We start from the raw sequence: 12,019 nt of genomic DNA on the forward strand, positions 1-12,019 counted from the left end.
CACATGCACATCCATCTTCCTAATGCTGTCCGCATTACCAGGAGATCATAGCCACACAGATAAGGAAAGATGAGTTGTTCCGTTTTCTGGAGAGGTCACTTCCTGTTTCACGTGGGGAAGCCATTTTCAACAGAGCTCAGAGACAGAAGAGTGCAGCCGTATTGAGGCAGCACCAGATGTTGAAATTTTGCTCCCCTAACCATTTTACGCCCCTGGGCCCCCCTCCCCACCACACTATGCCACTGTATAATGGTGTTAAGATGTTGGCAGCTTTGTTTCCAGCTCCTTTCCCTAGAATTCAAATTGTAATACTGTGCAGGAAAAAAATGCAATATAAGAAAAAAAAATAGAAGCAGTAAAAATGCAGCTAAAAATCAATACGAATATTTAAAGCTGCCTCCTGCCTTCAATCTGTTACGGTAAAATCTGGGTGCGAGGCTGCTCTGCCACCCAGCTCGCCGGACTAAGTCCGCGGGTCCCTGCGGAGGAAAATGAGCTCAGCCGGAGACAGGAGCAAGCTGCAGAAGATCCAAGTTTATTGCGCAACAGGTTCAAGGCGGGATTGAACAGCGAGAAAGGGGTGACATGAACTTTTGAAACTTCCCTCCATGTCCCAGAATACAGTGCAAAATACATCCCAGGTACATCATGAATATATTAAGAAGAGGTTGGGTTACACAGGTTACATCATGAATACATTAAGAAGAGGTTAGGTTACACGGATTAACATATGGAGGAGGGAGGGGGAATATGCAGAGTTGGAGATATGTGCAGATAAACACTTCCTGAGTACCGGTGATGAGAAGACAATGGTCCATGTACTGGCATTGCCCGGAGGAAAGATTTGGCAGAGTGATTTGACAGGATTAGGGTCTTGACACCTTGCTTGAGGGATTATGGAGGACAGGGGAGGTGTGATGGAGTCCTAGAGAAATTGAGCAAATTGGCACGTTGATTTTCTATGAATTTTATAGATTTTAGTCCCTTTTGACATTGACAATTGGAAATAAATTGATATATTGTAGCGAAGAAGAAGGTGAAGAAGACATGCCCCCCCCTTCCGTATCAAATCACAAATCCACAGACATATTGCAGACCACCTTAATGATGCTCGTGGACCACTGGTAACGGGTGGTCTGCAGCATCAGGACCTCTGTGCTAGGTACATCAGGTCATGGCCAATATCCTCATGCAGGACCAACAGCTGCCGTCTGGTTTGCAGGAAGCACATCCCAGGTAAAGGCAGGAAGACCATCTCTGCACATAGAGACTGGGCTTTAACTAGCCACCATCTACAGGAGATTTCTTACCCTCCCTCTTTCCCATCAGCTCTGGCCCTTAGAGGTACTGCATTTTCCAAGGTTTCTTTCTGTGAGGCCAGTTCTCCAGCATAATAGAAAAAGACAGCTCTGGTTTCCAGGGGAGATGTGTCAAGGGAGACATTCCTGGCATGGGTGTTTCTTCTTTTGGGCTGTCATCAGGCTGACTCTCCTGTAGAAGTTCTACTACAGGAAAGGTTCAGCCTAGTATGGTGACCATTTTGGTGCAGCACCAATTCTGTCCCCGAGGTGCAAAATAGCAAGTGGAGTGAAGTGGGGGGTATATTTTATCCAAACTACCCTAGTTATGTGGAAGCTTTCCCCCTGCCCTCATTTCTGGGTTAAGTCAGTGCAGATCAGGGATTTGGAAACAGAAGTAACCGCCCAGGAATTAATTTAAAGCACAGGTGACCATGAATCTCATTCCTCCTTGTCATCCCGCCCTCCTTGTCATCCCGCCCTGAAGTGTCTCAAGCGTTAAGATAAAGGAGCGGGGCTATCAAGCATTTTGCGCTGGCCAGTATGTAAATGCTGCAGACTAGGCAGAAACCGTGGGGAGTCAACTCATATGTCCAAAAGTGTTAGAATGAAGTCGTGGGTATTGTAAGGAGATTCCCCGCAAAAACTTGTCAGTCAGGAGGTTAACTATACAGTATCAAAAACAAAAAGGACTTTAGTTATTATATCTATTATTACATTTACCTTTTCTCCAAAGAGCTCAAGATGGTATGGTCTCCATTTTATCCTCACAACAACCCTGTGAGGTAGGTTAGGCTGAGAGACAGTGACAGGCCCAAAGCCACTCAGTGGGCTTCATGGCTCAGCGGGGATTTGAACTCTAGTCTCCCAGCTCCTAGGTCAGCAATCTAACCCCTACTCCACACTGCCTATCTCTTTAGACACCTTTTCCCTCAGAAACAAGCAGGGGCAGTGCACTGTTGGGGCAGAGACCACAGTGGAATATTTTCCAAATCTCTCTCTCTTCTGAAGCCACTGGAAGAGAAGGAGCAGAATGTTTCTGTTTCAGGAGTCACTTCTTTGTCTCGTGTCTCCTGTCTCCAAAGCCCCGAGGGGGTCAGAGCAGAGTTTTTCAAATGGCAACAGCAGAAGAACCTGTTTGATTAAAAAAATAAGAATTGCCTCATGAATTCACGAGGATTCAAAAAGGGGTTTCCCATCAAAGATTACTTTGTTATATTTATATTCAGAGGTGTTTTCAAGGGCAACAGCAAGGAGACTCTAAGAAGCTTGCCGTTTAAATAAATAAGAATTGCCTCATGACAAATTTGACCCAATTCCATGCCCTTGCTGCTCTTCTTATCTTTAAACTGGAACTTCCTCCTGCAGCTTCTAAAGAACTAACTTCACAATTCATCATTGCTGCAAGATGGGCAGACAGAACCCTCTCTGGGAAGATGCTGAGGGAACGGAAGCCTCGAATTTGGCATCTCATGCTGATGGAGAAAAAAATTGACTTAAGAGCAAGAGGGAAAAACGCCACAATGACTCTTACAAGGTTTGAACAGACTTTACTTTGTATGCAACGTCTAAGGAGTGGCTGGGGCAACCCAGTCAGATGGGTGAGGTATAAGCATATTATTGTTATTGTTATCATCATCCTCTGCCACCTGCCGTTCACAGAAATCTAGACACCCTTTGTCCTGAGTGGGGTGAGGACACAAGTTTGGGGATGAATATGCTTGTTTGTATTGCTTTGGATATATGAAAAATTAATAATATTTTTATGGTGGCGGTAGAATTGCCTCATGAATCTATGAGGTGTGGAAGGATTCCCCCAGCAGATGGCACTATAGCTGCCTTGGTTCCTGATGATGTGATTCATAAAATAAATAAATAAAACTAAAATATGAGATTATCCTATATAAGTCTTATGAGGTTGGCGGTTTGAATCTCCGCGATGGGGTGTGCTCCCATTGCTCGGTCCCAGCTCCTGCCAACCTAGTAGTTCGAAAGCACGTCAAAGTGCAAGTAGATAAATAGGTACCGTTCCTGTGGGAAGGTAAACGGCGTTTCCGTGTGCTGCTCTGGTTCGCCAGAAGTGGCTTAGTCATGCTGGCCACATGACCCAGAAGCTGTATGCTGCCTCCCTCGGCCAGTACAGCAAGATGAGCGCCGCAACCCCAGAGTCGTCTGCAACTGGACCTAATGGTCAGGGGTCCCATTACCTCTACCTTTTACCGTAAGTCTCATGAGACGTCAACCAGTAATATGTCATTTTTTTTACTATGGTTTTCAGATCTTTTGCCTAAATAATCCCTTGAATATGCACCTCGGTAGGGTGTGTATGTCTCATAATGAGCCTAAGCCTAACAGGTACATTAATTTCAATAAATTTCTACTTTGAGCAGGGCCAGTATTGGATACAACCCTATGAGTTTAATTTACAGTATTTTAAGAATTAAATGATAGCTTTAGTTTACATTAAACTTACTATAGAAAAGTGGCAAATAGAGAAACTAAGCATAAATCAGCAGTATGAATTTATTTTATTGTTTTGAAATCAGCACCCTTGTTTCACATTAAAATTGGACTCTAGCATTCCCAGTATCCCCAGGTCATCTACTCAAGATGAAAATCTTTCTTTCTTTCTTTCTTTCTTTCTTTCTTTCTTTCTTTCTTTCTTTCTTTCTTTCTTTCTTTCTTGTATTCTCAAATATAGTGGAATGTTGACTCTATCTAAATGACTGAACTCTGAATATCCTTGCACCCATTATCTTTTCCCAACCCCAACTATAAACAAATATTCCCCTTGCAATTTCCCAGCTCTTTACACAGCAAATTATGCTTAGCTTTTCTGCAGAACAATTGAAGAATACGCTCTCATAATCTGAACATTTCAAAGCAATTCAGATGCATTTTAGCAGACCACTTGCATTGAAAGGTCAGTGTGGCAAGCTTTTCAGCTGCAAACAATTGTTTTCCAGATTCTCTCCTATCTGCTCTGGTGCTCAGTGGCGTAGCGTGGGTTGTCAGCACCCAGGGCAAGGCAAGTAATTTGTGCCCCCTAACCCGTGGATTTGCGCCCCCTAACCCTAACCCCCACATGTTGCGCCCGGTGCGGCCGGGCCCCCCCTGCACCCCCCATGCTACGCCACTGCTGGTTCTATCCAAACCATCTTTGACTCCCGTGTCTGTTTGGGTATCTCTGGTTTCCATACAGCAGAGGTGAGTCGCCAGTGGCCACAGGGCCAAATGCAGCCTCATTTCCAGTAGGTGGCAAGAGGGGAAAATGAAGGCAGGGAGGGGGTTCATCACTTGGGCTCTGGCCTTAGAATCACAGAATTGTAGAGTTGGAAAGGGACCCTGAGGATCATCTAGTCCAACCCCCTTCACTGCAGGAATATGCAGCTGTCCCATACAGGGATTGAACTTGTGACCTTAGAATTATCAGCACCACACTCTAACCACCTGAGCTATCCAGACCTTGCCCACTCTTGACTTCAGCCCTGCGCTTCATAAGTATGTGTCCCACAACAGTCTTGAATGCTGATGAGTGAATGTCACTCTGAGGGTCAACCCGTCATTTAGGTCCTCTCATTTCTCCTCTTCAGAGCCCACCCACTGCCCCCTTCCAGACACATCTTACTCCTTGACTTTGGTTAGCAATTGCATTTTTCTTGTGGGGCCTTCTTCCTTCTCTGAAGACCGCTAGTTCTCTTCTTATGGATCACCTTCACACCATCCCACCCTTCTTGCAGGTCAATCTCCTTGTTTCTCAGAGCGTCGTAGATAGCATTGGTGATGGTTGCAAAAGCCAAATCTATATTGAGGTTGTCCTTGGCGGACGTTTCAATAAATTGTGTGCCCAAAGAAATGGCCAGTCCCTCTGCTTCTTCGACTGTGACTCTGTTCATTGACTGAAGGTCACTTTTGTGGCCAACCAAGAGGAAGACGACCTTCTCCATAACACTGGTCACTTCATGGTACCAATCAAAGATGCTCTCAAAGGACCTCCGGTTGGTCATATCAAAGACCAAGAGCACACCCACTGCGTTCCGGTAGAAGGATCTGGTGATGCACCTAAGAACAGAAGCAGCAGATTAATTAATTTAACCTTCTTCCAATATATCATGGAGACTTTCTTTAAGTCACTTGTCTCGTTACTAAATGCCAACTCTTTGTAACCATCTCCAGGACTTTGTTCTGGAGCAATGATAGTGACAAAGTATCTTCTGAGATGTAAGCACAGAACTCCCATTTGCCTTTACAGATACAGTATTGCTAAACTACATTAGCAAAACATATCCACAAAGTCTTCAGAAATTTATGCTGAGCAATGTCAATTTTATAGTACAATGTAGTCTTATAGTGCGGGAGGAAGAATTCTGCCTTGAGCAACTTGGAGAAAAGGCCCGATATAAATGTACTGAGTAAAATAAATAACATATACTCGCATAATTTTCCTATGATATCTAAACCACCTTTGGAACATTGCTAAATTCTTAGCCACAGCATTTTCCTTGAGGCAAGGAGTTCCATGGTTCAGCTTTCCTCAAGCTAAGCACAGACATGTGATATGGAACAACTCAACCTCTCTATTTTAGGCAGAATTTGATTAGATAGGCTTGAAGTGGAGAAGGCTTTTTCTTTTATATTTTTTCCTTCCCACTGCCACATGCTTCTCAAAATATTTTTACCCATCTCTTATAATTTCATTTCCCTTTCTCCTTCCACACTCAGCTCAAAAAGAAAAAAAAAAAACCCTGCCACTTTCTTCCATCCCTTCTCTCTGGCCCTTTTACGTTCACTTCTTCATACTGTAACAGTTTCCTCTCTTATTCCTTCCTCCCCCCCCAAATTTGTTTATTGATAAATATTGACATTTTATTTCAGTTTCTAATTTCCTTAAACATCTCCTTTCCTTCCTTGCCTCCCTGCCATGCCTTTATCTCCCAGTCCAGCTCATGGCTAATGGCAGGGTAAGCAAGTGAGGAGACTCCTATAGGATTTACAACCACATAAACAAGCAGAGATTCTAAATACAAATCTTATCTCTGAAGAGGCGCTGATATGAGAGTGCCATTGTTTGCAGTAAAATTAGCAAGAAAAAGGGAGTTGGTAAGGTTGTGTCAATAACTGAGTGGATCAGTAAGCAAGGTCAGACATGTACATTCCAAGGAGATATGATGGCCTCTGGGATTACTTGAGATCAATGCCCTCAGGCTTCTAGCCACTGAATGGGATCAATTTCTCAACTCTGCAAAAGAACAATAACAACAGACAACCTTGAAGTATCCCCCACCCCACCCCACAGCACAACACTCAGCTATGCAGTACCCTCCCTTCAGCTGTTTTTCTCAGTGATTCTGTGAAAAACACAGGTAACTTTTGTGCAGAGTGCCAACAGAAATCTAACCAAGATTGCTAGAGGGAGTACAGAAAGCAAAGTTCGTTATTCAGCCCAGAATGATTCGCAAATACTCATGATTCTCAAATATATGCACAAACATCTAGTTTCTGACCAAACCCAGAAACAGCTTAAAGCGAGCTGGTGAGATCAGTGTGGCGTAGTGGTTAGTGCAGAGCTTTCCAAACTGTGTGTCGAGACATGTTAGTGTGTCAGCTGCAGTGTGTTGGTGTGCAAACGCTCCCTGCGCTCCTCCCAGGGCTGGAAAGGGGTTAGTTTAACCTTTGGTCTGCTAGTAAAAACTGTGTCGCAAAATGATGCATGTCTAAAAAGTGTGTCACCAATACAAAACATTTGGAAGGCTCTGGGTTAGTGTGTCAGTCTAGGACCAGGGAGAGTAGGGTTCAAATCCCACTTGAGCAGGAAGCTCAATGAATGACCAGGGGTCGGTCATTGCCTCTCATCCTAACCTACCTGTAGGGATTGCTGTAGTTATTAACTGAGGCGGGGGGGGGGGAGGTGAACCACGTACACCATTGTGAGCTCCTTGGAGAAATTGTCTCAGATTGCTCTGCAAAACCCTGTCACCTGAATCAATGACCATGGGATGACAACACACTAACCATGAGCAAAGCACTGTACACATTCTATGTAATTATATAAAGATTCCTTTGTGCAACTTTGAGGAGCTGTGCCTTTGCTGCTGGAACTTTTTTTCAGAACCACATGAGCTCAATTATCCACTACTTTCTTGCTTAGGAACACCAGGCTTACTTGGGGGGTGGGGGAAGGTTTGGTCCTCCAGACGTTGCTGGCTTGCAACTCCCATCAACCCTTGCTACTGCCTGGGGCTGATGGGAGTTGGAGCCCAACATCTGGCAGTTTCCCCTCCCCTTGTATTGATGAATAAATGAAGCCTGAGCTGAACTCACTGCCCAGCCTTCTCCCCCTGGGATGCAGGTCCCCAGTTAATCCCTTCCTTGTTCCTGTAGTGTAGGGTGTTTCCTGATGCCAACCATTTCCTAAGATCTACAGATAGATTGGAACTAATGTGTTCCCTAGCTGTTTCCGGGGTTGTCATTCTTTTTCTCCTGGCCTAATGTGCCTTACAGGGTTAGTGTGAAGAGAGGGTTGCCATATTTTGAAGAGCAAAAAAAGAGGACACATTTGCTTCTACTTTTAACTATGGATCGCTATGACGACTCTCATTTTACATACCTATGAAAAGGAGGGTGTCCTGGGGGAAAAAGAGGACATAGGGCTCTCCTTCCTATAGGAGGAAAGGTGGGACAGGAATGTGCTAAATGCTTATTCCCCCTCCCTATTCCATTTCTATTTAATTTCTTAAAATCTCAACTTAATTGCCAAGGATAACACTAATTTTTTTTTTATAAAAAAATTAGAAATCCAGTAGGGGGAATAAGTGGGGATGAAATATGTGGGGAATGAAGACAGGTGGTATCTGTGGTGCAGCTAGGACATTTTAGACTCTGGACATAATGGCCTTGAAAGCTCCTCCTATCCCTCCTTTACAGACAGGGTGATACACTTAGGTTACTTCAAAATGTAGTAAGCCAACCCGGTGCTATCCCCGGACCCACCACGCTCATGGGACCCTGAATACCTGTCTCCAAGTCCTTCTTTCATGGCACCACTGGCTGGCATTCCAGCAGAATCGCCAACCTGGCTGAAATTAAATGCAGGGAGCAAGGAATGATAAGGACACGAAAGGTCTATGCAGCAGAATGGATTGTTGCTAACTGAGCAGTAATGTGATTGGCTTCCAGGCCTTATTTCCAGGGCAGTAGGGTAAGGAATTTAGAAAAGGGAAAGGTTTTGGACTGGTAAGAAGCATGTGCATCTTCCCCTACTCATCCTTTGGCCCTACAAGGACTTCCCCGCCTCACCTGAACCTCTCTTGGCCAGCCGTGTCCCAAAGTTGTAGCTTCACCTTGATGCCTGGAGGCAGCTCCATCATCTTGCTGTAGAACTCCACGCCCACCGTGGGGCACGGGGATGGAACGAAGCACCCCTCCGTGTAGCATCTGAGCAGAGACGTTTTGCCCACCATGGAGTCGCCCAGCAGAAGGATGCGGAATTGGTAGTGCCAGTTGCCGTTTAGGTTACGGACTGGAGGCGTTTGCGCTAATTCCATCTCAGGAGCTGCTTCCATGGTGGAAGGAGGCTCAGAGGAGCAGCGAAACAGAAGCCTTCATCCAGGGCAGTGCTCAGGAGAGAGCCTGGGACCTCCGAGGATCTTGTCCTGACAATCCCAACTGCAGCAGAACTCCAGTTTGATTAGGAGGACTCCAGCCTGATAGGATTAGCCATCTCCCACCCACTGCCTTCAGAACAAAGAGAAGCCAACATCTGCCTGGTTTGAGAACAAGACCCTCTTTCCACACCTCTTTCTGCCCCACCCACAACATTCCCTTAGATACCATTGCCTCTCTCCCACAAAAACAAGCAAGCTTCTGTATCAAATCTCTGTCAAATGCAAGGAGCAAAATGCATGTATGTGTATATATGTTGGGGGCAGGCGACAGAATAGCCTATCAAAGCAATTTCCCTGCTTCTCAAGAGAAAAAGGAACTCCAGTCATAAGAATATCAGCCCTCTGCAATATAAACTGCTGAATCAGATCCCTGTTTTAAGAATGGCAGAACAAAACTGCATTTATCTGTGAAGGCCGTTTTTAGCTCTGCAATTGTTTTTTTTAAAAAAATATGTATTTTGCGCACTTTTATTGTTGCATGTATGGTTTGTTGCATTACAATTTTAAATTGTTGTTAGTCACACTGAGTGGTGGTGCACGGGCATTAACAAAGGCAGGACAAAGATATATATATTTCCTGTAGGACAAATACAATATAGATTTTGCACTGAGTACAGTGTGTCTTGCCCACTTGCCCAAAGTATTATTATCAAGATCAGGAATTTTAACCATGGAAGAGACAAGAGCTACCATTGAGACCCATATTATAAAGGTCTGGGAATAAATTCTGGTTGAGTAGATCTTCTTGGTTATCCCCCTCCCCACGGCCACCAGTCCTTACTGAATCACATTCTCTGCACTGGGGAATGAATTTTCCTTTCTCACTATTATGCAATGCTTATCAATTATTACTAAGGCCTGTTTGGTTCCTAAGGGGCAAGTTCTTTAAGCAGGAGCCAGATATTAACTGTTTCCAAGCTCATGTTATCATTTTGAGAGTCAGACTGTACATTTCAGATCAACAGCAACAGTAATTCACTTATAAAGGTAAAGGTAAAGGTACCCCTGCCCGTACGGGCCAGTCTTGACAGACTCTGGGGTTGTGCGCCCATCTCACTTAAGAGGCCAGGGGCCAGCGCTGTCCGGAGACACTTTCCGGGTCACGTGGCCAGCGTGACAAAGCTGCATCTGGCGAGCCAGAGCCGCACACGGAAACGCCGTTTACCTTCCCGCTGGTAAGCGGTCCCTATTTATCTACTTGCACCCGGAGGTGCTTTCGAACTGCTAGGTTGGCAGGCGCTGGGACCGAGCAGCGGGAGCGCACCCCGCCGCAGGGATTCGAACCGCCGACCTTTCGATCAGCAAGTCCTAGGCGCTGAGGCTTTAACCCACAGCGCCACCTGCGTCCCCCAATTCACTTATAAAGGTAAAGGTAAAGGTACCCCTGCCCGTACGGGCCAGTCTTGCCAGACTCTGGGGTTGTGCGCCCATCTCACTCAAGAGGCCAGGGGCCAGCGCTGTCCGAAGACACTTCCGGGTCACGTGGCCAGCGTGACATTGCTGCTCTGGTGAGCCAGAGCTGCACACGGAAACGCCGTTTACCTTCCCGCTAGAAAGCGGTCCCTATTTATCTACTTGCACCGAGGGTGCTTTCGAACTGCTAGGTTGGCAGGCGCTGGGACCGAACGACGGGAGCGCACCCCGCCGCGGGGATTCGAACTGCCAACCTTTCGATCGGCAAGTCCTAGGCGCTGAGGCTTTAACCCACAGCGCCACCTGCAATTTATAAAACCAACTAGCCTTCTGCATTTCCACTACAGAAGGGTGATTGCAGGGGCCTCTGGTTGATTTCATCTGCTGAGAGCAAATTTCACTTAAATATACCCCCCTCCCTTTCTATCCAGAAAGATTTGTCAGTAAGCTTAACCAAACGTTGTTGTTTAGTTGTTTCCGACTCTTCGTGACCCCATGGACCAGAGAACCAAACATTAATGCATAATAAAACTATAGTGGTTGTTGGGGTTGCAATTGTGTTCAAGAAACAGTAATGTTGCAAATGGAAAAATCGTAACATCTGGAGGGCCAAAGGTGAATGAAATGTGGATTCCTCCCCCCTCCACCATAGCTGTCTTTCATTTTTTAGTTCCCTAGCTTCTGTATTTCTCCATGGAAACGGCAAAACCCAACCCAAACAGATCCCTGTAGCTATCTACATCCCCAATCATAGTCTTACAACACTTTTCTCCAGGACCTTCATGCCACTGATAGGTGACCCAACAGTCAAGAAATTTGTCACACAATTCCCGCTCCTCCATGTTGACTTTAAACTTTTGAGTTATTTATTATAGGGTGCATCAACCCTATCAGAGTGGACAAATTTACCATTCTAGTGCCTCAAAGTCCTTGCATTTCTTTATTTCTTTCGTTTGTTTTTTTTTAAGGGCAGATTTCCAGAAAAGTCAGTTATGTATGCAAAGAAACTTGTAGCTATCAACATATCTAAGGCATGTGCAGACTCAGCAACATAGATTAAGAAACTCCTTGTTCCCCAACTCTGTATGTTGAGACGCTTCAGGGTCAGAAGGCGTAGAGAAAAACGCTCTCATTTTACTCTGCCCGTTAACTGGAGTTTTTATGGTTTTTTTAAAAGTCTTATTTGAGAAGTAGGGTATCATCTGTTCCAAAGTGCAGTTTTGTGTGCAGTTGCTGGGTAGGATTGAGCTACCTTTGGAGAATGTAAGGCATCTCCACTGTAAGGACGCTGTTCGTCCCACAGGTGATATACTCTTAAGGGTGCTTAGTGTTGTCAAGGGACCTCTATTCCCCACAGAGCTGCAGTTCCCAGAGTGATTTCAAAGTCAATGCTCCTTTCCCAGGCATCTCCAAGGATTGCAAGCTCTGCAAGGGGAGAGTTTAACAAAGTACAGCTCCTGGGATTCTTAGGGGAAGCCATGACTGTATCAAAGTGTATACTGCAGATGAGGACCTTGTTAAAACCAAGGTACAAGGTCCATTACACAAATCTCACCCCCCATGAGAAAGTTACATCTAGCCTCCCCCTTGAGCATTCCCAGTCCTGGCGCTGCTGCAAACAGTCGAGAAACTTGCTTGTGGTTT

At 45.3% G+C, this 12,019-nt stretch overlaps 1 protein-coding gene across 1 annotated transcript; it reads right to left on the reverse strand.

Annotated features, from left to right (window-relative positions):
• Positions 1–4,872: 4,872 nt before the first annotated feature.
• Positions 4,873–9,497, reverse strand: RAB42 (RAB42, member RAS oncogene family). The gene is made up of 2 exons (XM_083751309.1): positions 8,595–9,497; positions 4,873–5,360 (listed from the first exon to the last, which is right to left on the reverse strand). The coding sequence occupies exons 1-2, from the start codon at positions 8,858–8,860 to the stop codon at positions 4,940–4,942; spliced, it is 687 nt and encodes a 228-aa protein (XP_083607435.1). The 5' UTR covers positions 8,861–9,497; the 3' UTR covers positions 4,873–4,939.
• Positions 9,498–12,019: the final 2,522 nt, after the last annotated feature.

This window comes from Podarcis gaigeae (genome assembly GCF_964106915.1).
Source record: "Podarcis gaigeae genome assembly, chromosome: 8".
NCBI classification, from domain to species: domain Eukaryota; kingdom Metazoa; phylum Chordata; class Lepidosauria; order Squamata; family Lacertidae; genus Podarcis; species Podarcis gaigeae.

Coding starts and splice junctions, on each gene's coding strand:
- RAB42 (XM_083751309.1), bottom strand. CDS start 8,860: ATGGAAGCAGCTCCTGAGATGGAATTAGCGCAAACGCCTCCAGTCCGT. Junction 5,361..8,594: donor GCTGGCCAAGAGAGGTTCAG/GTGAGGCGGGGA, acceptor TTCTGTTCTTAG/GTGCATCACCAGATCCTTCT.